General features: G+C 53.9%; 1 protein-coding gene across 3 annotated transcripts in view; it reads left to right on the top strand.

Moving 5' to 3' along the window:
• PSD4 (pleckstrin and Sec7 domain containing 4) overlaps positions 1-27,138 on the top strand; it is a 45,235-nt gene extending 18,097 nt beyond the window's left edge. For all 3 annotated transcript variants that reach the window (XM_043468783.1, XM_043468785.1, XM_043468784.1), the window contains 16 exons: positions 8,489-9,574; positions 10,668-10,793; positions 11,091-11,169; positions 12,354-12,735; positions 16,661-16,837; positions 17,258-17,338; positions 17,479-17,591; positions 17,745-17,803; positions 17,974-18,063; positions 19,705-19,748; positions 20,106-20,266; positions 21,227-21,297; positions 21,390-21,553; positions 22,267-22,411; positions 22,661-22,804; positions 24,889-27,138. In XM_043468783.1, the coding sequence (XP_043324718.1) occupies positions 8,489-9,574; positions 10,668-10,793; positions 11,091-11,169; positions 12,354-12,735; positions 16,661-16,837; positions 17,258-17,338; positions 17,479-17,591; positions 17,745-17,803; positions 17,974-18,063; positions 19,705-19,748; positions 20,106-20,266; positions 21,227-21,297; positions 21,390-21,553; positions 22,267-22,411; positions 22,661-22,804; positions 24,889-25,146 (3,180 nt within the window). In that variant the 3' untranslated portion in view covers positions 25,147-27,138. The remainder of the gene's footprint in view (positions 1-8,488; positions 9,575-10,667; positions 10,794-11,090; positions 11,170-12,353; positions 12,736-16,660; positions 16,838-17,257; positions 17,339-17,478; positions 17,592-17,744; positions 17,804-17,973; positions 18,064-19,704; positions 19,749-20,105; positions 20,267-21,226; positions 21,298-21,389; positions 21,554-22,266; positions 22,412-22,660; positions 22,805-24,888) is intronic.
• The last annotated feature ends 700 nt before the right edge of the window (positions 27,139-27,838 follow it).

The following is a 27,838-nucleotide window of genomic DNA, read 5'->3' as shown; positions in this document are numbered from 1 at the left end:
TCGCCCTGATGGTTGACAGGAACAAGCTCACTCTCAATGGCGTCCCTGTTTGGGACATATCAAGCTTCCTAGTTCTTATCCTCAGCCACCGCCCCCTTATTCTAGGGCCCGATATCCTACAGGCAGAGTCACTCTTCTCTGCTAAAAGCCTGGGAAGGGTGACCTGTCATCAGCTGATAATAAACACCCCAGAGGACTGTGGGGCCTCAGCTAGGAGGCCTGTCTCCCAGGCTTTAGGACATCACAGGGCTTCTTGCTCTACAGATAAGGAGCTACCCAGCCTATGGATTAAAATCTGGGCTCAGGGCTTTTTGTTGTGGGAGGGGGAGATCCAGGAAGGCGTGAGGGAGGCCCGGGCTGGCCCTGAGGCTTTGTTGTCCTCCTGTGGTCGATAATTACCCTTTGGCCCTCTGCCCCCTCATCTCCTCTGCCCCTGGCTCATCCTTTCTGCTCACCACTCTCTCTTCTTCTCTTTCCTCTCCATTCTCCCTCCATGCCTGCTTCTCAGCTGACCCATCTCAGGGTTCTCAGCACCAATGGTATGTGTATGTGTGTGAGTGTTTCGCTCTCTCTCTCGCTCTCTCTGCACATTTGCATGAAGCTGCCTTCCGTGTGGGCAGGATGTGGGGTGGCCCCTCATCATATGTCATGTACCTCGGGTGCCCTGGCCCCAGGTTCAGGAAGGGGTGTCTGTCCTGCAACTTCAGCCTGGGGACAGTGTGCAGGGGAGGGTAACTGCCCGCAGAGCAACACCCTTCACCTGGCTGCCGCTCAGGGCTGCTGAAGGACAGGGCAGATCACCTCCTAAATCCCAGGATGGGCCAGAAGACTTTGGTTTTTGCATAGGAAGGGAACATTGCCAGGGCAAAAGGAGGCAGCTTTCTGAGTTGGAAGCTTAAAAGGAGAGAGAGACACACACAGTCCAGACAGGACATCCAGGAACCGACTCCTCAGGTCCAGAGGGAGCCCATCGGGCCGAGCCCGTGCTCTCATGGAGGGCCGTGTGTTTGCTTGTTTTCATGTATTTTTTCTTCTCCAAATGGACCTGCAAAGCAGCCAGGTTAATCCAAGCAAGACATGGTATTTCTGAGCACCTCCCAAGGGCGGGCTCAGTGTTGGCACTCAGACCCCCCTCCCATTTTCTCTCTTTCTTTTCTGAAAAGATTTTATTTATTTGTTTACTCATTTATTTATTTTGGGCTGCAGTGGGTCTTCGTTGCTGCACAGGCTTTCTCTAGTTGCGGTGAGTGAGGGCCGCTCTTCACTGCAGGCTTCTCGTTGTCGTGGCTTCTCTTGTTGCAGAGCACAGGCTCAAGAGCGTGTGGGGCGTGGGCTCAGGAGGTGCAGAGCGTGGGCCCGGGAGTCACGACAACTGAGCTCAGGCTCAGTTGTGGTACACGGGCTTAGTTGCTCTGTGGCCCGTGGGATCTTCTGGCACTAGGGAACAAACCGGTGTCCCCTGCATTGCAAGGTGGATTGTTATCCCCTGGGCTACCAGGGAAGCCCTGCACCCATTTTCTAGCAAACTTCCCGAGAAGACTTATCCATCGTATTTCCTTCTTTCACAGGCAAGGAGCCAGGTGAAGTTTTGCACCAGAGTCACGTGGCTTGTCAGTGGTAGTTAGGATTTGAGACTAGGCTGTGAGCCTCCAGTGTATGGCGAGTAGGGTCTGAATGTGTGACACTCGTGCTGTCCCCTGTCCCCCTTGGAAAGGCTCTCCCCTGGCCTCCTGTGGCCTTCAACACCTCAGGGCACAGGCTCTGTGCCCAAGCAGGGGATGGAAAGAGAACCCACTCTCAAAAGGATGATCCGGGTGCCATCTGGGCTTCTTCCTTCCCCAAGATGGAAAAAACCTTGCCTTGAAGCTGGGGGGAGAGGTTAGGTGAGGGTAGAAGGGACTTATGTCCCCTTGGTCCCCCAGCTGTCGGGTTCTGTGTCCTTTACCTACCATCAGCTAATACAGGCTCAGCCCCAGCAGTGGTCACTCCGCTCTGGACAGGAGCCCTGGGGGGCTGCCCAGTGGAGCACCCATTCTCTACCATCCCTCCCCCGTCCCCCTCTCCCTCCCCAATCTTTCCTCTCACTGGCTTCTGGACTCAGAGCATTTTCTTGGATTCCAAAGAGCCACCCCACTTCTCCCAGAAGTTTTCCTTAAGCTTCCTGACCCATCATGGTGCTTAGAAACATGAAGGGCCACTCCTTTCAGAGATGACGGAACCCAGCTAAGAGACCCATGTTGGACACTTTCTCCTTTGTTCTGGTTAAGACACCTGAGTGATTTTAAAAGAGGTAACACTAAATACCAAGGGTGGGGGAGGGAATAAACCAAGAAAATTCTAGATGCTTGAGACCTGGACTCTGCTCCCCAATTCCTGGCCCACCTCTGCCTAAGAGGTGCCATCCTCCCTCCAGGAAACAGAGACTGGTCTCCACCTTTGACCCTTGACTCTTCACCCCTGCTCAGTCAGGTTGCCCTCACCCAGGTGATTGGTGGGACTGCCGTGTTGGTCATAAGAAGTGACCTCACCCCTCAGGTCATCCCATCCCTTCATTCAGCGAGAAGCAATAGAAGAGAGAAGGGGGTGGGGTGGGGGCTGTAGGCGGGGAGAGGGAAGGAGGGTGGGAGAGAGAGACAGAGACTCAGTCAACTTGCATTTCTAGTGAGGAGCATAGACATGGTGGTTGAACGGGTCCTGAACTCTCTTCCTCTCTGTCCAACTTCTTCCTTGGAGCCAGGACCCAGAAGGACGTTTTGGCTGCTGGGCTGGGCTGGCCTGGTGGGAACCACTTCTGGGAAAGCTCTGCCCTTAGGGCGCTGGGCTTCCTGGAAGTAAGGTGTGATTGGCTCATGGTCAGACTTGCCCTTAGGGGAACGTCTTTATGTCATAATGATGCTAAATCTCCTTCTCCAAGCCTCAGTCTCCCCAGTCCTGTAGTGAGGTTGTGAAGAGGGAGCTTTCTGAGGATCTATCCACCCTTCCACCTACCCATCCATTCACCCATCCCTTCTTCTACCCCTCTATCCATTCATCCATCCATCCTTCTATTCATCCATCCATCCCTCCATCTATCCATCCATACATCATCCCTCCTCCCTCCCTCCCTCCATCCATCTCTCCATCTTTCCTCTTATTTTCACAAACATTTCTGGAGTGTCACCTCTGAGTCAGGCAGGCCCTGCCCTGGACAGTGGGGGAAACAGATGAATTCAGGTGACTCCACCTCAGAAGAAATTCATGCTTTGTTCAATACATGAATACCCAAAGGAATTGATTTACGGGTGGAAAGAAAGTGCCGCTAAAGGGAGCCGCAGACCTGGATCAGACTCCAGCTTCCCCACCCACTAGCTGAGCTACCCGGGCACATTTCTGAAGCTCTCTGAGCCTTGTTTCCTTGTGAGTAGGAGGGCAGTGTCACAACTTGCCTCACCCGTGGGGTGACTGGCAGGCCTGAGGTCTGGGCTGCAAAGCACAAGCTAGGTGAGTGACACCCTACTAATGTCGAGAGAGATGGGCGCTCTCGACATGAGTTGAGTTGTCAGATACAATAGAGTCCAGAGCTAAATTTAAATTTCAGATAAATGAGTCGAATTTCAGTGTAAATATGTTCCCAGTATTGGGCATCTTCTGTTGTGTATTTGCTAAATGTGGCAACTCTGCTTAGAGGTTGTATGCGCCCATGTGGACCTGTCTGCCTGGAACCAGGATGCCTGCCACCAGGCTCTGTAACCCCAGGTGTCTCATGAGTGGTCCTGAGCCTCTCCAGTCTACACTAACCCTCAGCTTTCTAACCGCTGGAACTAGAGGATAACGCTGTGCCCCCCACACTCAGCAGCTGGAGCGGGTATACACAGTTCAGTTCAGCCAATCAGTCATATCCGACTCTTTGTGACCCCATGGACAGCAGCACGTTAGGCCCCCCTGTCCATCACCAGCTCCCGGAGTTTACTCAGACTCATGTCCATTGAGTTGGTGATGCCATCCAGCCATCTCATCCTCTCATCCCCTTTTCGTGCCTTCAATCTTTCCCAGCGTCAGGGTCTTTTCAAATGAGTCAGTTCTTTGCATCAGGTGGCCAAAGTATTGGAGTTTCAGCTTCAGCATCAGTCCTTCCAATGAATATTCAGGACTGATTTCCTTTAGAATTGACTGGTTTGATCTCCTTGCAGTCCAAGGGACTCTCAAGAGTCTTCTTCAGCACCACAGTTCAAAGGCATCAGTTCTTTGGTGCTTAGCCTTTTTTCTTGTCCAGCTCTCACATCCGTAAATGACTACTGGAAAAACCGTAGCTTTGACTAGACGGACCTTTGTTGGCAAAGTAATGTCTCTGCTTTTTTAATATGCTGTCTAGACTGGTCATAATTTTTCTTCCAAGGAGCAAGTGTCTTTTAATTTCATGGCTGCACTCACCATCTGCAGTGATTTTTGGAGCCCCCAAAAACAAAGTCTGTCACTGTTTCCCCATCTATTTACCACGAAGTGATGGGACCAGATGGCAGGATCTTAGTTTTCTGAATATCGAGTTTTAAGCCAACTTTTTCATTCTCCTCTTTCACTTTCATCAAGAGGCTCACACAGTATATCACTAAAGTGATTAGGGGTAGCGTTTTCGTAGGAAATAGTGATAGCAAGAAACACAAAGAACCTCCTCCTAGGGAGGGGAGGCAAGTGAGAACCAGGTGGGTTGACACACTAGAAATTACACGATGGAGTAAATGCTCTGAAACACGAGAGAGAAGAGGGTGGTGTGCAGGCATACCTCTTTCCCCACCATGTGCTGGATCTGTCAGTCTTCCCCCAGTCCCCACCCCACCTCCCTCAGGCCCTTCCGTCCCCTCAGGCCCCAGCAATCTGTTCCCTTTGGTCTCTGGAAAGCTGCTACAACGTCTCTGATTTTTCTTTCCCTTTGAATCCATGGAGAAAGACCCCGTTCCTTCTGGGAAGGCGAGTTCAACCCTCATTTATGTCTAGTATGGTCATTAACATTTACCTGTATGTCTGCTTTGCTTCATATACAAGTTTAATTGTAAGGGCTTCCCTGTTGGCTCAGTGGTAAAGAATCCACCTGTAAATGCAGGAGACACCAAGATGCAAGTTCGATCCCTGGGTCAGGAAGATCTCCTGGAGGAGGAAATGGCAACCCACTCCAGTATTCTTGCCTGGGAAATCCCATGGACAGAGGAGCCTGGTGGGCTACAGGCCACAGGCTTGCAAAGAGTCGGATACAGCTGAGTGACTGAGCACTTTGGCAAAGAGGGATGTGTGGAACTCCTGTCTTATTAAAAATTGCAGGGCACACTTTCCTCCGGCCCCCTGCCCATCATTTCCCATTCCCGTTATTGTCATTTGAACTTGGCTGTCAAGCAATTCACTAACAAGAGGAGAGGAGTTGAAGTCATTTAGGCAGAATGCTGTAATACCCACAAGGATTCGCTCCTAAGGTAGACACACGTCAGATAGAGTGTGAGGAGGAGTGAGGACTGGAGAGGGGGCATCCCAGAAGCGGAGCCTGCTGGACACAAACAGACCAGGTCTTGGCAGGGAGGGATGGTCAAGGGGTCTGGGACGAGAGCTAGGGATACCCCGAGTTCAGGTGTCAGTGATGGAGGTGCTTCCCTATGCCTCTGCCCTCCATCTCATAAATGGAGCTGTTTCCTGAGTTTTCCATACTGTAAGGGCTGTTTCCCTGGTGGCTCAGGCAGTAAAGAATTTTCCGGCAATGCGGGAGACCCAGGTTCGATCCCTGCGTCAGGAAGATCCCCTGGAGAAGGGAATGGCTATCCACTCCAATATTCTTGCATGGAGAATTCTATGGACAGAGGAGCCTGGTGGGCTACAGTCCATGGAGCCATGGGGTTGCAAAGAGTCAGACACGACTGAGCAACTCGCAGTTTCAAGGGCTGTTTCCTTGAGAAGCCTGCAGAGTGTGTGTGTGTGTGTGCGCGCGCGCATGGGGGGGTGGTGTCTCACCTCTTTATTTATACTTGGTCATTCTCCAGGTAGGCCTGGGGAGGGAGGTTTGGCTCCAGAGGGGTTGCCCAAATATAGATGGTGGGTCCTGACCTCACTCATTCTCTCCCCCATGGAGATAGGATCATAGCAGGGCTCTCACTCAGAGAGGGGAAGAGTTGAAAATGGACAGCTGCTTGAGGGGAGCAAGGTAGCCAGGGATTGCCCCTGAGACCAGCCAAGGACTTAGGGAGGGAACCGTACAAGTCCTTAGCCTTTAACCTGGGGAAGGTATGGGGTGGAGAGGAAGATGCTCAAATGATGACTGAAAGTGAAAGTGTTAATCGCTCAGTCATGTCTGACTTTTTGTGACCCTGTGAGCTGTAGCCTGCCAGGCTCTTCTGTTCATAAGATTCTCCAGGCAAGAATATTAGAGTGGATTGCCCTTCCCTTCTCCAGGGTATCTTCCCTACCCAGGGATCAAACCTGGGTCTCCTGAACTGCAGGCTGATTCTTTATCATCTGAGCCACCAGGAAAGTCCCAGATGATGACTGAGGCTGAGCTAAAAGAGTTGGAGACCCATAGGAAGAGCAGATTTCAAACTGATTGGATTCAGAGCATCAAATACAAGGCTGAAAGTAAGAAGTGGCCTCAGCTCTTGGAAAGTTCCAGTCTACTGGGGAGGCTGGCTGAGAACTCAGTGGTAAACTGGGCCTTCCTGGGGCCTAAAGCTTCAGGATCCCGAGGCCACAGATTGGCAATTACAGATTCTTGCTCTGTTACAGTGAGGGATGTGATGGTTGGGACAGAGGGAGAAGTAAAAACCCAGAAAAGGATTCTGGTTTTGAGAGACTTTTTGGAGGATGCTCTCAAGGGGAATAAGAAACTGAAATTCATGCTAGTCCTGTCTTGTTTTTCTCTGGCACCTTCTGAAAGAAGGAACAGTACCCGGTTGTGCTGTCTTGGTGACCTTAAGCAATAGGACCCCACCCAGCCTTGGTTCCCTGTCTCTGAGACTTCCCCCTTATTGAGTGTCTCCTGGTAGACCATGAAGTAGGTGGACAGTGGGTATTGGGAAATCACACATGGTTGCAAGTCAGGAGCAGGGATATGTGTGTGTTTATTTGTGCCTTTGTCCCCCCAGATATTTCAAAAAACAGCTTAATGTATACACAGTCCTCCAAGTAGACATCTCTGAGTGAGGAAAGTAAGGCAAAGGGAAAATGAAAGATGTGAGGCGGTCTGGGGTGCATTTATTGTTCTGTTTTTATTTATTTGACTGCACCAAGAAATAGTTGCAGCAAGTGGGAGCTTTAGTTGCAGCTTGTGAACTCTTAGGTGCAGCAAGTGGGATATGCTTCCCTGACCAGGCATTGAACCCAGGCCCCCTGCGTTGGGAGCATGGAGTCTTAGCCACTGGACCAACAGGAAAGTCCCCTGGGGTGCATTTAATCCTGGAAATGCATGCATAGGGCCTGCAGATTTAACCTACACTTCCTGAAGGCCCGTATGGGGAGGGAAATGGGTCTAGTTACAAGTCTCACAGTGTCCACAGGATCAGAACAGGCCGGTTGTTCTGAAGCAGCAAGGCCACTCCCAAAAGCTCTGTAACCTGGAGTCCATACCCAGGGGATGGAGATACGTCTTCTAGAAAATTCCCCGTGAGAATCCTCAGCTGCATCCCATTAGGACCCGCCCAGAGTGCCAGTGTGGCCAATGCACTGGGCAGCTCTGAACAGATGTGGTGGAGCCCCAAGGGAACATGGGTGGACATCCCCAGCTTTCCCCACCCACCCCCCCCAGTCACCAAGAAGGCAGTGGTCTCCTCCCCATGCAGCCTGAGTCTTCCCTGTGGGCTGAAGCCCACCCCCCTCCCTGTAGGAGCCCAGGCTGAGCTTAGCTGGTGCTCCTCTTCCTGGTTCCACCTAGGCCAGACTGCATGGCTGTAACTGAGAATTGGCCGGTTCATGGTTGCGAGGATGCAGGCCCCGAAGGCTGGAGCCTCGGGAAGTAGAAATAAGACTGGCCATGGCCTTTCTTCCCTGGCTGCCTGCGTCTCCCTTGAGTCTGTTTCATTCCTTTCACCTCTAGTCCTTGACTATTTGGCTCCCACATACATTGGTTTCCGTGTCCTTTTTTTTTTTTTTTGGTTTGCCTCTGCTTTCCCGCTAATTTGAGACATTTGTGCCTTTTGTTCTTGCTACCAACATTCTCACCCTCAACATTCTCCAATCCGGGTTCCCCAAAGAAGGCTCTGGTGTGCTCAGTTCATCTTTTTCAGCTCAGCCACGGGAGCCGCCTTCAGCCAACAGATGAGTGTCTTTGGGGCAGGTGCCCCCATGGGTATAGGCAGTTGCGATCATGGGTCAGACAGCGTGTATGGTACACTCCTCACCCCTGCTTCTGTGTTCAGGGCAGTGGCCCTTGACCTGGGCTGTGGATGTGGCAGGTACTCAAAACTATATGTAACTTGCCACTTGTGTGCTTCCAGGGGCTGACAGCCCAGTGCTAACCTGAGTTTGCTTTGGGTACTTCCAGGGTACCTGCGGGGTCCCGGTCGCCCCCCTGGCCAGCGCTCCCTCTAATCCACACAATGGGCTTGTGAAGGCAGATGTTCCTGAAGACTCTAGCACAACTTGCGCTCATTGGATGATGGGCGACGACGGACTCTGTGGCCACCCCAGACCCGTGGAAATTCTCGACATCTGTTTGGGAGACAACCTGCAGCCCCACTCGGAAGCCCACCTAGGGGAGACCTATGGCCACCCTGAGCCTCTTGAACCTCACGGGGAGCAGACCTGGGCCTCTGTCCCTCCTGATGCCGTGAGGCCTGATGTTTGTCCCCAGGGCTCCAGCCCAGAGCCCATGCACCTGGGGAGCGGCTCTTCTCAGGAACAGGCAGGACAGAAAACCACCTCCCCCGGGTCTTCCAGGGACAGCCAGCCTCTGGGGAGCCCAGGGCAGAGCCAGAGCACGTCCACACAGGTGGTGTTCTGGGCGGGGATCCTGCAGGCCCAGATGTGTGTGCTGGACCTGGAGGAGGAGCTGGAGAAGACAGAAGGGCTCAGAGCTGAGCTGAGATGCTGCATTCCCGCGGCCCCTGCAGACCTCCCCACTTTTCCCTCCAGCCCAGTTGGCCCCCGGAACTCGGGCCTCCTCCCCAGCCCACCCGTGGATGTGGATGAGGCCTCGGGGGAAGACAGCAGCGGGCCAGAAGGAGAGACCCAGAACCCAGCATGGCCGAGGGAGGGCGCGCTGGACTTGTCTCCCGAGTGGAGTGCCGAGGAGGAGAGCATCTTCTTTGACAACCCGCTCTTCCTGGAGAGCCCTTGCTCAGACACCAGTGCATCTGAAACGCATTTTTCCTGGGGCTTCTCGGACTCCTATGTAGATGTGAGGACTGGGCCCCAGAGCCCACAGACCCTGGAGCCTCCACCCCCAGGAGGCAGAGTGCCCTGGGAGCTGGGCGGTGAGCCGGATCTGGGGGAGAGCACAGCAGAGTCCAGCGGGCACACCACCCCTCCATTCCCTGTGCCCACCTACAGGCCACACTCTTTCTCCTGGGTCGTGGTGGATACCCCCGAGGGGGCTCCCTCAGCACCTTCCAGCCAGGAGGAGACCGAGGTAAACTGAGCCCCGGGAACCAACCCTTGGGCTGTGCTTGGGGACATGGACAGAAGGAAGGACCTTCCTCTGCCATCACTGTGCCCAGAACTCTCTTCCCTTTGAGGAGCAACAGAGCAGAAAGGCAGGCCCAGGGTGGCCTTCAGAAGTAGAGGGAATTTTACAGGAGCTGTGATGTCAGCTGAGCACGATGTCAATGCTCAGTTCTTAAGCAGATGACGTTTGTTAAGGCACAAATGTCTCCATCTCACCAGCTCTAAGGCGCTGCATCTGGACACATTTAGAGAACAAATAGCTCCTCCTGTTGCAGCGTGTTCCAGGCCAGTCTTTAGACTCTGGCCTCCCACCTCGAAGAAGGTCCCAGCTGTAACAGGGCAGGGGTCAACCTGCAGGGGTGACCTCTTCTCCCGCTGGGGAGATGTCTCCTTTGAGTCCTCTCTTTTTGGGAAAGATTGCGGCATTTTGTTACTTTTAGCATCTTTCATCGAATTCAGTTTCACCAGCTCAGGCCCCCGGGACAGTGGCAGAGGTCCTTGATATCAACTAGCACAAGTTATGGGGACAAGTTATGTGAGCACTTTTTTTTCCCCTAGGGAGGCCTTGGCTTAAGAGATAAGGAGACTCAAGATGGCAGAGCCAGGCTGTAACGTTCTAATCTCTGTGATCCCAGAGAACAATGGGGAAGAGCTCTGACCCCGAGATCTGAGGAGCTGTGAACACTGGCCAGGCCCCTCCACCCACAGGCTGGGGTGGAGTAGGGGGTGGTTGTGGCTCTGTTTTGTGACATGTGTTCTCAGACCTGGTTGCTTCAGGGCCCCTGAGGTCCTCAGAGGGAGGCCTGGGAGCCCTGGCCTGGGAGCTGGCAGTTTGCTCTTATCTGGGATGACAGAGCCCAGCCCAGTGTCTGGGGGCTGTTGACCTTCGCTCCAACACAGCCTCTCCTTGAGCAGGGCCACGGGAAGCAGGGCCCATTCTGAGCAGACAGAGCAGAGACGACTAGAAGTCAGTGAACATGGGTGAGGCCAGAGGGATGTCGGAAAGGCCCTGGAAGCAGTTTCCCTGGGGCAAATCTCTCCTCCTTTTCTTCCCGAAGAGTTCTCTGAGAGACAGCCTTGAGCCTGCCTCGCCTGCAGCATCCTGTGTGGACCAGACACTTAGCTGGGAGACAGAACATGTGGAATCTAACGGCAGACCCGCCACACATCCAGTGCAACCTTGGGCAAGTCACTTCCCCTCTCTGGGCCTCACCTCTTCCATCTGTAAAGAGGGAACATGAGCCCCGTGATTTCCGGGGCCCAGCACCAGCCCACCTAGGACGTGGGTCCCATCCAGGGTGCCTCTTCTGAACCGAGGCCCAGATCGGGGAGTGTGGTCTGGGATGGGGGAGGACAGCAGGGAAGGAGGGCCCTGTGTACATATAGTCCTGCTTCCCTCCTCATCTTCCCCTGCCTACGCTGCCCCCCACACCTCTCAGTGTCTCCAGGCCTCATGGATGAACCTCTATCTTTCTCAACAGGCTGGGCCCAGCACCCAGGGCTGGCCAACCAAGGTCATTCCTTCCTGGCCCCCAGGGCCTCTTAGCTCCCAGGACAGAGGTGAGATCCAGTGTGGGGTCTGGAAAATCAAGTGGTTGGGGGCTTGATCGGGAGTGGGGACAAAGATCATTCTTGGATCCCAGGGGTGTTGTTAAGGGGTCCCCTTGTATTGAATTAGAACCAGACAGACTTGAGGTTAGACCCTGTGTCTGCCTCTGTAACTTCATCAATACAGTGGGTTTTAAAATACCCTTCTCTGCTAATGGGAAGTTGCTGTATAATATGGGGAGCTCAGCCCAGTGCTCTGTGACAACCTAGAAGGACAGGATGGGGTGGGGAGTGGGAGGGAATAATTTCAAGAGGGAGGGGACATATGTATACCTACAGCTGATTCATGTTGTTGTATGGCAGAAACCAACACAACATTGTAAAGCAACTGTTCAGTCGCTAAGTTGTATCCGACTCTTTGCGACCCCATGAACTGCAGCACGCCAGGCTTCCCTGTCCTTCACTATCTCCTGGAGTTTGCTCACATTCATGTCCACTGAGTCGGGGATGCTTATCTAACCATCTCATCCCCTGCCCACCCCCATATCTTCCAATTAAAAGTAAATTAAAAAAATAAATAATGAAATACCCATCTCTTGGGAGTAAATGAAGACTAAAAATTTTAAAAAAATAAAATACTCATAGAGTAAATGAAAAATAACATTTTTTTAAATAAAGTAAAATACCATCTCATAGAGTAAATGATGAAATGTACAAAAGATCCTGAAGCTGGGAAAGATTGAAGGCAGGAGGAGAAGGGGATGACAGAGGATGAGATGGTTGGATGGTATCACCGACTCAATGGACATGAGTTTGAGCAAGCTCCAGGAGATGGTGAAGGACAGGGAAGCCTGGCGTGCTGCAGTCCATGGGGTCACAAAGAGTCAGACACGACTTAGTGACTGAACAACAGCAACAAAAGACCCAGCCTTTTGGATGCCGGGATCTTCATGGTTTAGCAACCTTGAACCTGTGGTTGCCTTGGGGCTGGAGTTCTCTGCCTGCTGCCCCATGTGTGGGAGGTCACTGCCCCATGACCAGGGACAGAATGTGCAGTTTCAGGGAGGAGCGTGGGGGGGTAGGGGAGAGAGACATGCTGGTGATGACAGCCCAGGCTGTTCCCTGGCTCTGCCAGGCCCCTTGGCCCAAAGCCTGCCCCTCACCCCATGCCAGCTTCATTCCATGCTCTTTCTCAGGTGACAAGGATACAGAGTGTGTCCAGGAGTCTGCTCCCTGCACCGTGGCCCCTGGCCACCCCTGGGGGAGCCCAGCCTCTTCGCCGGAGCCGAGCAGCCCTGAGTCTGTGGTCAGAGGCTCCGACTCCCTGCCCAGCCCTGTCTCCTCCCGGGAAGGCAGCCTGCGGCTGCAGGGCCGCCCCCCAGACAGTGTTCTTCCTGAGTGGACACTAGATGCTCCAAGCCCTTCATTCCTGGAGACAGATGGGGTGCAGCCAGGTTCCCTGGAAAAAGAGGAGGCAGGAGAGGCCCCAAACCAAGGGAAGGAAGTAAAGTTAAGCCCCGCCAGGACTGCGGAGGCCGGAGCCAGACAGCCTGACGCTTGCCTGACTTCTGCAAAAACGTAAGTGTCATTCTAAGCACCCTCTGCCTCCTAATTATGCAGGCATTTAAGAATACCCAGTCTGATTCTTTTCCCTTATTGTTTATTACAAAATATTAAGAATACTTTCCTGTGCTATTATAGTAGGTCCTTATTGGTTATCTGTTTTATATATAATAGTGTGTATATGTTAATTCCAGACTCCTCATTTATTCTTACCCCTCTTTCCCGTTTGGTAACCGTAAGTTTTTTTCCATTTCTGTTTTATGAGTAAATTCATTTGTATCTTTTTTTTTTTAGACTTCATATATAAGTCATAGCATACAATAGTTGTCTGACTTCACTTAGTATGATAATCTCTAGGTCCATCCATGTTGCTGCAAATGACTTATTTTATTCTTTTGTATGGCTGAGTAATATTCCATTGTATGTATGTGTATATATGTGTATAAGTAAGTAAGTAAGTAAAGTCACTCAGTTGTGTCCGACTCTTTGTGACCCCATGGACTGTAGCCTACCAGGCTTCTCTGTCCATGGGATTTTTCCAGGCAAGAGTACTGGAGTGGGTTGCCATTTCCTTCTCCAGGGGATCTTCCTGACCCAGGGATCAAACCCAGGTCTCCAGCATTGCAGACAGACGCTTTACCATCTGAGCCACCAGGGAAGCCCTCAATGTATACCGCATCTTTTTTATCCATTCATCTGTCAGTGGACATTTAGGTTGTTTACATGTCTTGGCTATTGTAAATAGTGCTGCAGTGAACATTGGGGTGCATATATCTTTTCAAATTATGGCTTTCTCTAGATGTATGCCTAGGACTGGGATTGCTGGATCATATGGTAGTTCTATATTTAGGTTTTTAAGAAAACTCCATACTGTTCTCCATAGTGGCTGCACCAATTTACATTCCCACCAACAGTGTTGGAGGGTTCCTTTTTCTCCATATCCTCTCCAGCATGTATTATTGGTAGACTTTTTGATGATAGCCATTCTGACTGGTGTGAGGTGACATGAGAAATGCATGCTGGGACCTCACATAGAATGTATGTAAGCCGGGATTACAGACTGGAGGGTTTAGAAGCACAAGAAACCAAAGGGCAGACGGTCATACACGTAGGGCAGGACTTGCATGTGCCGAGGGACAGCCAGGGAGACATGTCCATGACCAGACACTGGGAGACGACCAGGGGGTTGTGCAGTGAACCTGACCAGGACCACGAGTGCAGAAGAATGGGGGTCATGCTAGGCAGGTCTGGGAAGAGGGATGGTCAGAGCTAGTGGTGTGGGGATTACATGCTGCTATGAATTTGAAGATGTGACTGGGAGGCCCAGAGTGCTGACCCAGATCTCTCTCCCTCACAGAGTAGCAGGGGAAGGTTTGATTGGTACCAAAGGAGTGGTGGACCTTGGGGTCCATAGCAGGATTGAATGACCCCAGAACTGTGAGCCAAGGTAGGAATAGGCCACCTGGAAATCCACTTAAATGTCCTCCTGCCCCAAGGATACTGCGTGAAGCCTGTCAGCCTCTAGGATCTCTCCATGGAAAAGGGATTTTGTTGGCCAAATTGAGGTCAGATGAAAGAGATTAGGGAACACTAGTGATGGTTTAAGTGTTACACTAACTGAAAGGTTAACTCCACTCCGATCTTAATGCCATTGAGTGATGGCGAACCTCAGGCAGTATCAGAAACCAAAGAAGCATCTTTCTTCCACTGCTGGAACACTGCATGGTGTCTGGAGATGTCCAGGGTAATCAGAAGAGTCTCTCAGTATCTAAAAAGAGAGTGTTCATTGTACCAGAAATTAACCTTAATTCAACCCCAAATAAAAATAAATCTACCTAAAATGTGAGCCATACTTTCATAGTAGATAATGAAAAAGGTTTAACTGATGCTTTTCTTGGTAAACCCCACTAAATATTACAGAAATAAATTTATTTAATCTTATATTTAATACAATATAGGAAGTTAATTTTCCTGGCCTAATTTGCTGGCCCATGTCACTCATTCATCTTTAAGTTTCACAGTGAGGTCATAAAGGTCTATTTATTACTTTATTTTATTTTGGGCTTCCCTGGTGGCTCAGATGGTCAAGAATCTGCCTGCAGTGCAGGAGACCCAGGTTCAATCCCTGGGTCAGGAAGATTAATAACAGCTTTATTGAGATATAATTCACATATCATACAATCCATCCATTTAAAGTATACAATTCCATAACAGATTATATTTGCTTTGTGGGTTTTTTTTTTCCCTCAAAGTGCCTCCCTATCTAGATGTTATTTTAGTAACAATACTAATTGACTAGGTCATTTTGGTAAAAGTATTTGAGGGCTTCGTCAGCTGGTTATCCAGGTAGTTCTCTTTACATTTTTTGGCTGTACCACAAGGCATGTGTGATCTAGTTTCCTGACCGGGGATTGAACCTGTGCCCCCTGCATTGGAAGCACAAAGTCTTAACCGATGGACCTCTCAGGAAGTCCCCCAAGTAGTTCTCTTTACATGTGACAAGCATGTCATTATTTTTACTTCCTCCTCCTCAGTTGTTCATTGGAATAAGCCTTCCTGTTCCTCTACTTGTCTCTGGCTTCCCAAGTGACCCCTGGAATCTTCCAGTATCACTTTCATGGACTTCATAACATCCTATGTTTTTTCGGCAAGATTTGTAATGTCACTTTTCAGTTGATTTCCATTATGTTTGCCTTGTTGGATGCAGATGAGCCTCAGCAAGTAGGGAGAAGTTACCAGCAAAGTCACTGACCCAGTTGGGGGCAGAGACATGCATTTGTGTTACGTGGAGAGGACTACTAAGTCCAGCTGAATTTTCTAAGTGGGTAGTCCATTGGTGAACATTTTCGTATTGTGATAAGTTTTGCTTCTTTGTACAAACTCCCTAAGTGTGGTAACCTGGATGATGCGTGCTCTCATGTGCTCAGTCGCTTAGCCGTGTCTGAATCTTTGTGACCCCATAGACTGCAGTCCGCCCAGGTTCCCCTTGTCCATGGGATTTTCTAGGCAAGAACACTGGAGTGGGTTACCATTTCCTCCTCCAGGGGATCTTCCTGACCCAGGGATCAAGCCTGTGTCTCCTGCATTGGCAGGCAGATTTTTTTTTTTACCACTGAGCCACCTGGGAAGCAACTTGGATGATAATAACAAGGATACCCCAGTACTTGGTTGCAGTGTTGCAGGGACAATGCAGGAGTCAGAGGGAGATTGGTCTCGGTGACTTCTGAGATCCTGAGTGTTCCCTGAGTCTGTCAGGGGGTCTCCTGGGCCTGTGCACCTTTGTAGATCCCCATCCAAGCCCCTGCAGTGAGACCCTTCTATGACAGGGCAGCTGGTATGGGAGGGCAAGGGTTGGAAACCACCTCTATGGCCACCCCAGCTATCACCATCCCTAAAGCCAGTCTAGCTTCTGGTTCTTGCCTCATCCTTGCACCATCCTTGGCTGCAGATCTAGGAGTGGAGGCTGGAGCCTGAGGGTAGGGAAGGTGGGCAAGGAGGCATGATGGGGAGGGCAGGAGAGGTGAGGGACACAAGTGGCTGCTGGGGTTTGGGGAAGTAATCCCACCCCTCCTTGGGATGGATTCAATACCAGCAGGGTCTTCAAAGGGCTGCACCTGCCACCCAAGGTGAATTAGGCTCAGTGCATCCCTGTGGTTTACCTGAGAACGTGCTGGTACCAAGCTTGGCTCCAGCCCCTGCTGGCTTGGTGTGGATACTGCCCTCATCCTGCCCTCCTGGTGCCCAGGTCAGGTCAGGCGGGCTGTGACCCACACTCTTCCCTGGGGGTAGAGGGTAGCCCCAGCTCCCACTCTGAGCTCTGGGCATGGACTCTGAGCACTACTGCCCCCCACTGCCCCAACTGACCTCAAGGACACCTGACCCAGAAGCCCTTTGTCTCCATCCCAAATGGGAGCCTGAGGACAATGATGGACTTCCACAGGCTTCCTGGGAGCCCTGTGCCCCAAGTGCAACCCCCAGAGGAAGGCCAGAGGCCCCCGGCTGGAGACAAGCTGGCAAATGGCGTCAGGACTGACAAGGTGGCCTGGAACTTGGCCTCTCGCCTCTATCACCTGGAGGGCTTCCGGAAGTCTGAAGTGGCCGCCTACCTGAGGAAGAAGTAAGGGCTTTTGAACTCAAGCAAGGCTGGATGTCTAGTCAGGATGGGGAGGACCACTGATGGGCCATCCTTGCTGCCCGTGTCCCCCCACCACTGACCTCTCATGCCTGCACTCCTGCCCTGTCCACCGCACCCCCTCCCCTTCACCCCCAGACCCTTGTTGTGCCTCTCTCTCTTAGTCACGTTGGACCACCCTCAGTCCCTGCCTAGAGCTGCCAGACCTGCCCACCTGCCTCCCCTACCCCAGCCCCATGTCCCTCCTGCTCAGCGCTGATGGGGTCCCAGGGGCTGCCGGTGCCCTCTCGGGCCCCAGGGTCCACCCTGGCTGTGCCTTTCCTTTGATCACACCCCCAGCCCCCATCAGGCCCCAGGAGGCCCACCGGTCCCCACCCAGGCTTCATCTCCACTTTCCTTCTGCAGCAATGACTTCAGCAGGGCCGTGGCTGAGGAGTACCTGTCCTTCTTCCAGTTCGGAGGCCAGAGCCTGGACCGCGCGCTCCGGTAACACCTGGGAGCCTTCTCTGGGGAGGAGGGATGGCTGGTGGGGAAGCAGAGGGGAAGCACCACCAGCAGAGGCTGGATTCTGGCTGGCCCCGAGCTCAGGCTGCCAGGCTCTGCCTGGACTCGGGACCTCCTTCCAGGGGCTTCCTCCAGGCCCTGGTGCTTAGTGGGGAGACCCAGGAACGAGAGCGGATCCTCTACCAGTTCTCCAAGCGCTTCCATCACTGCAACCCCGGGCTTTTCTCCTCAGTAGGTAGGGAGGGGCCGGCTCACTGGGTGGTGACTGGTGGGAGTGTGCTGGGAGGCCATGGGGGCCCAGAAGCATTGGGGAGGTCCCCCCACCGAGGGTGGGCAGAGGCAGTGCAGGAGTCCCGGTTCCAATGGCCTTTTCTCTCTGCGGGGGCAGATTGTGTGCACACCTTGACTTGCGCCATCATGCTCCTTAACACGGACCTGCACGGACAGGTGAGAGCCTATGGGGGTCCTGGGAGAGGGGAACCAAGACCAAGGCCTGGGATGGGGTCAGGGAGGGCCCTGGGGATCCAGGGGAGGTTCAGGGTGGCCAGCCAGGGGTCTTGCTGCTGGAGTGGGACATGTGTGCCAGCTGCCCCCCTCTCCACATGTTCTGGCCACAGAACATTGGGAAGAGCATGAGCTGCCAGGAATTCATAACCAACCTGAACGGCCTGAGGGACGGCGGGAACTTCCCCAAAGAACTGCTCAAGGTACGGCATGGGGTCCACATAGGGCCTAGAACCTCAGCTTGCTGTCCCAAGGGGAACATGAGCTCAGGCCTGGCTCTGCCAAGACATCCTTGAGACAACACGCCTTTTTAAAAACATAATTCCTTATTTATTTATTTGACTGTCCTGGGTCTTTGTCACCAATATGCAACATCTTCTAGTTGTGGCATGCGGGGTCTAGTTCCCTGACCAGAGATCGAACCTAACCTGTCCCCCCTGCAATGGGAGCACAGAGTCTTAACCACCGGACTGCCAGGGAAATCCCAGAACAGGCCTTTACTGAAGGGAACTAAAAGTGATACTGCCCAGCCTGCGGCATCAGTGTCCCCTTGAAATGTATTAGCTTGTGTGAATTCACATCCCCCTGGCCTGGGTCCACTGAATCAAATCTTGGGCTGGGCCCCTACATTGTTCCGTTATGCCTCTGGGTGACTCTCAGGCCTGTGAGGTCTGAGAAGCGCTGGTTTTTGGTCCTTGGTGTAAAGCTTCACGTGGTGAAAGTCTGGAGCTAGGATTCAGGAGCCAGAGGTTGCAGGGTTTGAATTCTAGCCTTGGGCAGCTTACACTTTGGCCGAGGCAAGTTCTCCCAGGGTGAGTGACCATTTTGCAGGGCTGTTACCACGATGAAATTGAGGTGGTCAAGTGCTTAGTCCAGGGCCTGGCACACAGGCTGCTTTCATAAGCAGTCACAGCATTTATTCTCCTGTCTATTCAGCGAACATTGACTGAACACTTACTATCTGCATGGCACCCCCGCTAGGTGTGGCCAGAGCTCCAGAAGCCAGCCAGCCGCCTGGACATGCGTACTCTTGGTCGTATCATTTCAAAGTCATGGCATCTCGTTTATTCATTCACTCAGCAAATGCTAACTACTCTGTACTGAGCCATTCCTGCGGTCTCAGATCCCTCTGGGCAGGATGGTATGTGGGTGATTCATTTCCCCTTGGCCTCACTAAATTCAAGGAAAGGGCTTCCCTCATGGCTCAGATGGTAAAGAATCCGCCTGCAACGCAGGAGACCTGGGTTTAATCGTTGGGTTGGGAAGCTCTCCTGCAGAGGAAATGGCTACCTGCTCTAGTATTGTTTCCTGGCAAATCTTACGGACAGAGGAGCTTGGCAGGCTATGGGCTTCTCTGATGACTCAGACGGTAAAGAATCTGCCTGCAATGTGGGAGACCTGGGTTTGATCCCTGGGTTGGGAAGATCCCCTGGAGAAGGGCATGGTAACCCACTCCAGTATTGCTTGGAGAATCCCCATGGACACAGGAGCCTGGCGGGCTACAGTCCATCAGGTCGCAAAGAGTCGGACCCAACTGAACGACTGAGCACACACACACAGCGGGCTGGAGTCCATGTGGTCACACTGAGCACAAACAAAAGCCCAAGGAAGGACAGGTATTGGCTTGTTCACCCTTGTGTCTCCAGCCCCCAGGACAGTGCCCAGCACATGGCAAATGCCTGATTAATTGTTGCCTGCATGCATGGATCCATGGGTTGCTTGCTGCCCAAGGCAGAAGGGCAGCAACACTGGGATGGAGGTGGCAGCATGCCCATCCTACCTCTGCCAGAGTCTGGGCCCCCTGGCCTGAGGCTCTCCGGCCCAGCTGTGTGTTTCTGTTCCAGGCCCTCTACTGGTCTATCCGAAGTGAGAAGCTCGAGTGGGCCGTGTAAGTGAGACCCATCTTCCCTCCCCACCCTCTCTCCTGCCCGCCCTCCTCCCACCCAGCTGAGTGGGAGAGTTCAGGGTCCTGGACAGTGCTCCCCTCTTCATGGGTGGAGCCAGAGGCAGGGCATCAGGCCGGTCTCAGAGAGGGTGCAGGGGGGCATGTAACACCTGGAGGAGCCAGAGGCCATGAGGGCTTAGGGATGAAGGAGCTGATGGGCTGACCTTGCAGGAGGGCTTCTTTTAGGGGGTCCTGAGGTGTGGCTGCCCAGCAAGAGAGAGGGTGGGGTCCTGAGGCAGGGGTGCCTCCTGGTGGCCTCTGCCCATTCAAGCAGCCCCAGCCCGATTCTCTGATGCCCAGGGATGAAGAAGACGCAGCCAGGCCCGAGAAGGCCCAGCCGTCTCCCCCGGCTGGCAAGATGAGCAACCCTTTCCTCCAGCTGGCCCAGGACCCCACGGTGCCCACCTACAAGCAGGGCTTGCTGGCCCGGAAGATGCACCAGGATGCGGATGGCAAGAAGAGTGAGTGTCTCCCTGCTGTCGGGCATCTGTCTACCAGTGTGTGCAGAGAGACGGCATGGGTGGAGGACGGGCAGCCCATGGTCCTTCCTCAATAGTGACTGTAAGCTCGGGGCTGGGGGTGAGGGAGGTGATGCAGAGACAAGACAAACCTAGGGATCCCCCGCCCCCTGGGCCTCTGTGCTAAGGTGGGAATCAGACAAACAAGGCAGTGTCTGGGATAAACAGAGGAGCTAGCTGCGTGCTGCAGGGAGGTCTCAATCGGGTATGGGGTGTGGGGGAGGGTGAGGCTTCTGTTTTTGTTTTGGGGGTAGAATGTGGGAGACAGGATAGTTAAGGTTTCTGGGACATGATGGTCTCTGAGCTGAACCTTGGAGGAAAGGAGAGTCTGGTTATTTGCAGAGAGATCCCCACCAGGAAAAGAGCACAGGGTGGGATGTGTGAGAAAAGATGGCGCGAGGTGCACTGGGCTTCATTCTGCAGACCGTTGAGGGCTCTGGAGCAGGGAGCCACATGACCAGAGCAGGAGTAGGATCCCAGATGGATGGGGCTGTGGTGACCAGCTAGGGGACTGGCATTTGGTTGTGAGAAGCCACATGAGCAAGGCCAAGAGGTGACCATGGGGAAGTAGGCCTTCAGCCCTAGCTTCTGAGCCCCTGTGTCTCTCTGGATGGGACTAGAAAGAGGTCCCAGAAGAGCTGTGCTTGTGGGTGGGTGTGTTTGAGGGAGGATGGACTGGGTGAGCACCTACTTGTGTTGTTATTCGTAAGTAGCTCTGTTTTGGTATCTAAGCATGATTGCCCATGTGTGTGAGACACAGTACTGCCTGCTTGTCATCTGTTGTGTTTTGTTGTGTTTCTGTGCACCCTGGGGAGGGACTGGTGGTGGTCAGATGGTGTGCATCTGAGGGTGTCGATGTGTGGGGGGATCATCACCCACCTTTGTGTTCTGCTTCCCGGGCAGCGCCGTGGGGTAAGCGCGGCTGGAAGATGCTCCACACCTTACTTCGAGGGATGGTCCTCTACTTCCTGAAGGTAGGGAGGGTGTCTGCACCCCTGATGGGCCGTGTGGGAGGGTGGGCAGCTGATGGAAACCTCTTTTCTGAGCCCCTGTTGCCCTGTGGCAGGGAGAGGACCACGGCCTTGATGGGGAGAGTTTGGTGGGGCAGATGGTGGATGAGCCGGTGGGGGTGCACCACTCACTAGCCACCCCCGCCACCCACTACACCAAGAAGCCTCATGTCTTCCAGCTGCGCACGGCCGACTGGCGCCTCTACCTCTTCCAGGCACCGTAAGTCGGGGGCGGGGATGAGATGAGAGATAGCAAGGCCCCAGCTTTCCTCCTGTGAACCTCTCATCCTCTGATGGGTGCTGGCCCTACCCTGGAGGAAGGTGCAGGCTTGACCTGAGATGTTTCACTGGTGGGCCCCAGATACACATGAAGTGTGGGGAGCGGGGAACTTCCGGCTACCATCCCCTGCCCTAAGCCCGTTTCACCCCTGGGACCACCTCTTCCTTGAAAGTTGGACTAAGCCTCCCAGTTCCAAACAGAGGATTCAAGGAAGCCATGAACACTTGATCATTTTTTGGCGTTTGATATAAACTGTATTGGGCTTCCCTGGTGGCTCAGTGGTAAAGGACCCACCTGCCAATGCAGGAGACTTGGGTTCGATCCCTGGATCGGGACGATCTCCTGGATAAGGGAATGGCAACCCACTCCAGTATTCTTGTCTGGAGAATCTCATGGACAGAGGAGCCTGGCGGGCTACAGTCCTTGGGGTCCCAGAATTGGACACGACTGAGTAACTAAACATAAACTCTATTGCCTTCCCAGATTTGCCTCTGTTGGGCGAGAAAAACCACCAGCAGAGGTCAGCCACCTCAGCTAGTGGCAGGACTTCTGGCTTTTGTGGCTGGGTGGCTGTGCTGACCACCGGAGGCTGGAGGGCGGGGGTAGGCTAGCACTCTGCGGTCCAAGGAACAGACCGCTCTCTCTGCCCACAGCACTGCCCAGGAGATGACTTCCTGGATCGCACGCATCAACCTAGCCGCCGCCACGCACTCGGCTCCGCCTTTCCCTGCCGCGGTGGGCTCCCAGCGCAAATTTGTCCGGCCCATCCTGCCCGTGGGCCCAACCCAGGGCTCCCTGGTAAGACCTGAGCCTGAGGGAGGGGCGGGATGTGGTGGTGTGATACACCCTGGAGGACTAGAAGGGAGATGAGAAGCTATGCACCAGGCCTAGGAGAAGTGGGGGACGGGGGCTGGGCTGAACATCTGGGCCCCTGGGTCAGGATGGAGCTGTCCTCCTGGGCTCGGGAACAGAGAGGGGACGTCTTGGGATGGTGGGGACAGAGAGGGAGGGCTTGAAACAGCTCCCCGCACCGCCTCCCACTCTCAGGAGGAGCAGCATCGATCCCACGAGAACTGCCTGGACGCTGCCTCTGACGACCTACTGGATCTGCAGAGGAACTTACCCGAGCGGCGAGGCCGCAGCCGGGAGCTGGAAGACTACCGCTTGCGGAAGGAGTACCTGGAGTACGAGGTGAGGTCCGGCTGTCTCACCCTCCGCCTGGACCCTCTGCCGCCCTCTCATGGCCGTGGCCGTCCCTGCAGCCTTGGCTCCCCGCCGCTCAGGGCAGGGGGAGGGGCTTGGGTGAGAGCTCCAGCCCTGTGTGAATGGTCTATACACGCGAATGTGTGCACACGCCTGCACAAGTGTGTGTGTCCGTGTGCACTCAGGCCACTTCACCTCTTGTTCTGGGAACACAGCAGCTGCTTGTCTGGTAACACTCGTGTGTATGTGTGTGTGTGTGGCTTAGTCTTGCCTCCCAGCCAGGCTCCCTTGTCCTTGGGATTTCTCAGGCAAGAATATTGGAGTGGGTTGCCATTCCCCTCTCCAGGGGATCTTGCCAACCCAGGAATCAAGCCCAGGTCCCTTGCTTTGCAGGAAGATTCTTTACCATCTGAGCCACCTGGGAAGCCCAACTATTATTATATGTGTGTGTGTGTGTGTGTGTGTGTGTGTGTGTATGTGTGTGTGTATATATATGTGTGTATACATACACACACACATATATATATAATTTTCTTGGCCACACCTTTTGGCACATGGGATCTTAGTTCCTGACCAGGGATCCAACCCATGCACCCTGCGTTGGGAGTGCTGAGTCTTAACCACTGGACCGCCAGGGAAGTCATGGAAAAACTATATTTTAACAGAATTATTTCCCCTCATACCTACCTAATACTATTATAATAGGCAGTATTTCTGAAGCTTGTTGCATGGATTGTCTTATTTAGTCATTCAGCTACTCTGGGGTAAGGACACTAATCCTCATTTTACAGATGAGGAAACGGAGGCACAGAGAGATTAAACTTGTTCACACCTGATATACTTGCATGAGACCTGATCACATCCATGCCGCATTCATAGCCATAACTAAGAAATGATCTTTATTAGCTCTCTGATTGATACTGAAATATTTTCCTCACCCCACCCCCAATCCTGCACCCAAATTCAGCAGGAGGGTGGGTGAGGGGCAATGTGATAACAGAGGAGGGCAGAGGCCACCCAGGGGCAGAGAGGGGAGCAAGCGTCAGTGTCACCTCCTGTCTGTGCCCACCAGCCTTGCACTATCCTCTCCCTCCCTTTTCTAGCTCATCCTCTTGGGGCATTGGCTGCATCCATGGCCATGAGCATGCCACTTCCCCGAGGTCCCAGGGCTGGCTGATAGGATCCAGCCCTGCCTGCAGCACTCCAGCCATTCCCCACCACTGACCAGCCTTTCGCTGGGACCTTTAGCAAGGCCTTGACCCTCTCTGGTGGGCTTCCCTGGTGGCTCAGATGGTAAAGAACCTGCCAGCAATGCAGGAGAACCTGGGTTCGGTCCCTGGGGCAGGAAGATACCCTGGAGAAAGAAATGACAACCCACTCTAGTATTCTTGCCTGGAGAATTCCATGGACAGAGGAGCCTGGCGGGCTACAATCCATGGGGTCATGAAGAGTCATAAAGAGTCGGACACGACTGAGCAACTGACACTGACCCTCCCTCTTTATAAAGCACAGTGATGACTCCTACCAGCCTCCCAGGGCTGGGATGAGGACCCAGTGGGCTGGAGGGTGGGAAAGCTCTGAGTAAACTGGGAACTGTATCTGAAGGATGCTAGTTACGGGGGCCCGAGGAGTGTTAAGCAGATGAGGGTACTTAGCGTCATGCTCTCCAGATGCCAGTTGTTAAAATGCTATTCAGACTCAATGAGGGCTGCGTACAGATGTGTGCTGTTTGTGTGCGGTGCTGCACAGATCTCTAGCCTAGTGGGTTATGGATCTTTTAGTGTCTTAGCTACGTAACGTGCTCCAGAGATGTTAGTTACAGCACCAGGCAGTGTTGGCTGTATCGAACAGGGCCAGGCCGATGGGTGTAACTCTAAGATACCCGGGGAAGGACAGGATCTGCTGAGATCGTTGTCCATGAGAATGCTAGTTGTTGGCCCAGCCCTCTTTCTGCAGGCGTCTTTGTCCCTGTAACATCATTCGGTGTGATCTGTCTGTCCCTCACCCTCCCAGCCCCCTCCCGACCTGGAACTGGGGTGGTGCTGAGGCAGTGGGACCCATGTGTGTTCCAGAAAACTCGCTATGAGACCTACCTGCAGCTGCTCGTGGCCCGTCTGCACTGCCCGTCAGAAGACCTGGACCTGTGGGAGGAACAGCTGGGGAGGGAGGCTGGAGACCTGCAGGAGCCCAAGCCCAGCCTGAAGAAGTCCCACTCCAGCCCATCGCTGCATCAGGATGAGGCCCCCACCACGGCCAAGGTCAAGCGCAACATCTCGGAGCGCAGAACCTACCGGAAGATCATCCCCAAACGGAACCGCAATCAACTGTGAAGCCGGGGCCACCTCACCAACTCCCCCCCGCGACCTGGGCCTGCGGTGGATTTGGGATGAAACCCTAGGAAGAGCCTTATGTCAGCGGGTCCCTGCTGAGGATGGGGCCCTGCCTCTTCCCCGTGGAAGGATACCCTAGTGTGGTCCCCCCCCCTTCGCTCCCTCGCACACCACACTGGAGTTCTGACACTGTTGCCCCCACCCCGGCTGCTCCCAAGAGAGGACAGAGGTCAAGGACTTGACTCAGCTGCCACAGTTCATCCCATTCTACCCTCCATCCCTTCAGAAGCCACAGAGGACACCTTTCCTGGACCTGGGGGAATTCTCAGCTCTCTGTTTGAGAGTCAGAGGCCCCGCGAGCTCCCCCATCCTCGGGGACAAAGACCAGGGCAGCAGAGACCTCGGCATAGACAGGCTAGGGGAGCTGCAGCGCTGGGAGCGGTCTTGCTCTGGAAATCAGGTGACTTGCTGGAAGAGGTCCTGGGAGACCCCAGCTGGGCCCTGCCCACTGCGGAGAACAGCATTCTGGGCAGGAGCAGAGACTCGGCAAGTTCAAGGGCTCAGTGAGGCTGGCTCTAGGGCCCCCTGCCTTTGTCTGGTCTTCCCTACATCCTGCACACAGAGGGGGCAGATGAGGGAGGCCCTGCCTCCCATGGCCAATGGCTGATCATCAGAGTGGAACCAACGGTGGTCAGCGAGGGCCAGGAGGGGTGGGGGCGCCCAGAGCTCAGTGGAGAGCCCTGCCACAAGGGCCTTTGCCTCCCCAGAGCAGGGAAGGAGGTGCTCCAGGTTCAGGGAGGCTAAGGGTAAGAGGTGGTGACGCATGCTGTGTTCCCTGGGGGCTCTGGAGAGTTGTGAGGGGCGGTGAAGGCCTGGCTCCCTCCCCACACACCCCTCCCCTGGAAGCTCCAGGACTCACTCAGGGACCCCTTCCCTGCCCCAGCTTGCTCCCAGGGGCCCTTGCCACCCTCCCTGGGAAGCCCCCTTGTGCTCCCTTTGGCTGCGTCCCAGCTAGGCTGTTCACCGGACACTCGAGGACCCAAGGCTCTGCCTGTGGGAAGGAGGCCGGGCCGCCAGGCAGCCACCATTGTCTCTGTTCAGCCAAGTGTGAGAGCCGGCTGCCCGCCAAAAGGGGCCTCTCGCTACCCGCCTGCTGGCTGACTCACGCACAGCCTCTCCAGCCTTCCTGCCGCCCTGCCCTCCCCTTCGTGCTTGTGACCAGCCCTGGGGCCTGCAACTCCACCGGGTGGGGCTGGCACTTGAGGGTCACCAACAAGTGTCTGCCCGTGGCTGGGCCACACACCCAATGGGTGCACAAATACAGACCAGTGAAGAAGGAGGTGTGTACCAGTGAGGGGCGTGGGAGGGGCAGGCAGCTCTGGGCAGCTGAGGCCACCTGCAGGGTGGCAGGCCGGGTTCCCTTTGCCGTGTGTGTGCATGTGCGTGTCTGTGTGTGCATGTATGTGTCTGTGTGTGTGCATGTCTGTGAATGTGTGTGTAGCACGCTAATCGTGTGCAGGAGTCACACAGGCTGTCACAGCAGGAGGGGACCTCAGAATCATTGATTCATCCGCTCATGGGTTCATTCTTTCATTTCTCCAATAATGTTAAGTACCTTTATGGGCCAGTACTATGAGATTCAGGCATGAATCCAGCATGTCCCTGGCCTCCAGGAGAGGACCATCCTGTTCTCTGGTGCCCAACTGGCAGTGTAGAGTGGCCCTGGAGGCATTCCCATCCTATGCCCAGGAATCTGGATCCAGTAGGTCTGGGTCAGAGGCACCAACAGTATTTTTAAGGCTCCTTGGGCCACTTTGATGGGCGGAGGCCAGTTGTCTCATTTGATTGGGGTGGTAGACTAGCGCCGTGTGCACGTGACTTGGCCCACAAGTGATGCTTACAGGCTGAACCACCGTGAGTGGGTTATTTGACCTCACTGACCTGTATCCTTATTTCCAAAACCAGAATAAAAGGCAGAGGCTTGTTGGCGTGCTTGCATGTCTGTGACGCTTCCATGCTTCTTTGCTCTTGTAGAACTTGTACCTCCCTTTCACCTGGGCACAGAAGGTCTCCAGAGCCAGGTGCTCCAGGCTGCTGGGGTGCCCCCTATCTAGCTCTGCCTGAGCCGGGTTTGGTCTGGAGGCTTGATGAGCTGTTAGGCTGCGGTTATGACATGTGACCACTGGGGGGCGGGCTTGCATCTCCCAAGCCTCAAGCACAAGGTGTCCGGCTGCAGCTATGCCTCTGCAAGAACAGAAGTGAGTTGGGTGTTCCTGGCCATCACCAGAACCAGGCTCTTCCATTTCCCGAGGGCCATAGTGGCCCAGGTCAGGCCTCCCACCAGGCCAGGCCTCCCACCATCTGGACAGGCAAAGGGTTGGTACTTCAATATCTTCCTTCAGTGAAATGCTTCTGCTTAGTTGCTCAGTTATGTCCGACTCTTTGTGACCCCATGGACTGTGACCCACCAGGCTCCTCTGTCCATGGGATTTTCCAGGCAAGAATACTGGAGTGGATTGCCATTTCCTTCTCCAGAGGATCTTCCCAACCCAGGGATCGAACCTGCATCTCCTGTGTCTCCTGCATCACAGGCAGATTCTTTACCCATTGAGCCATCTGGGAAGACCCTCTTGCTGCTGATGGAGAGGAAAAAGCTTCTGGAGTCACATGGGGACAGCCTAGGATTCCCTAC

Source organism: Cervus canadensis, chromosome 5, assembly GCF_019320065.1.
Source record: "Cervus canadensis isolate Bull #8, Minnesota chromosome 5, ASM1932006v1, whole genome shotgun sequence".
Taxonomy (NCBI): Eukaryota; Metazoa; Chordata; class Mammalia; order Artiodactyla; family Cervidae; genus Cervus; species Cervus canadensis.
Note: the sequence above shows the minus strand (reverse complement) of the source record. Positions and strands in the feature narration are given on the sequence as shown.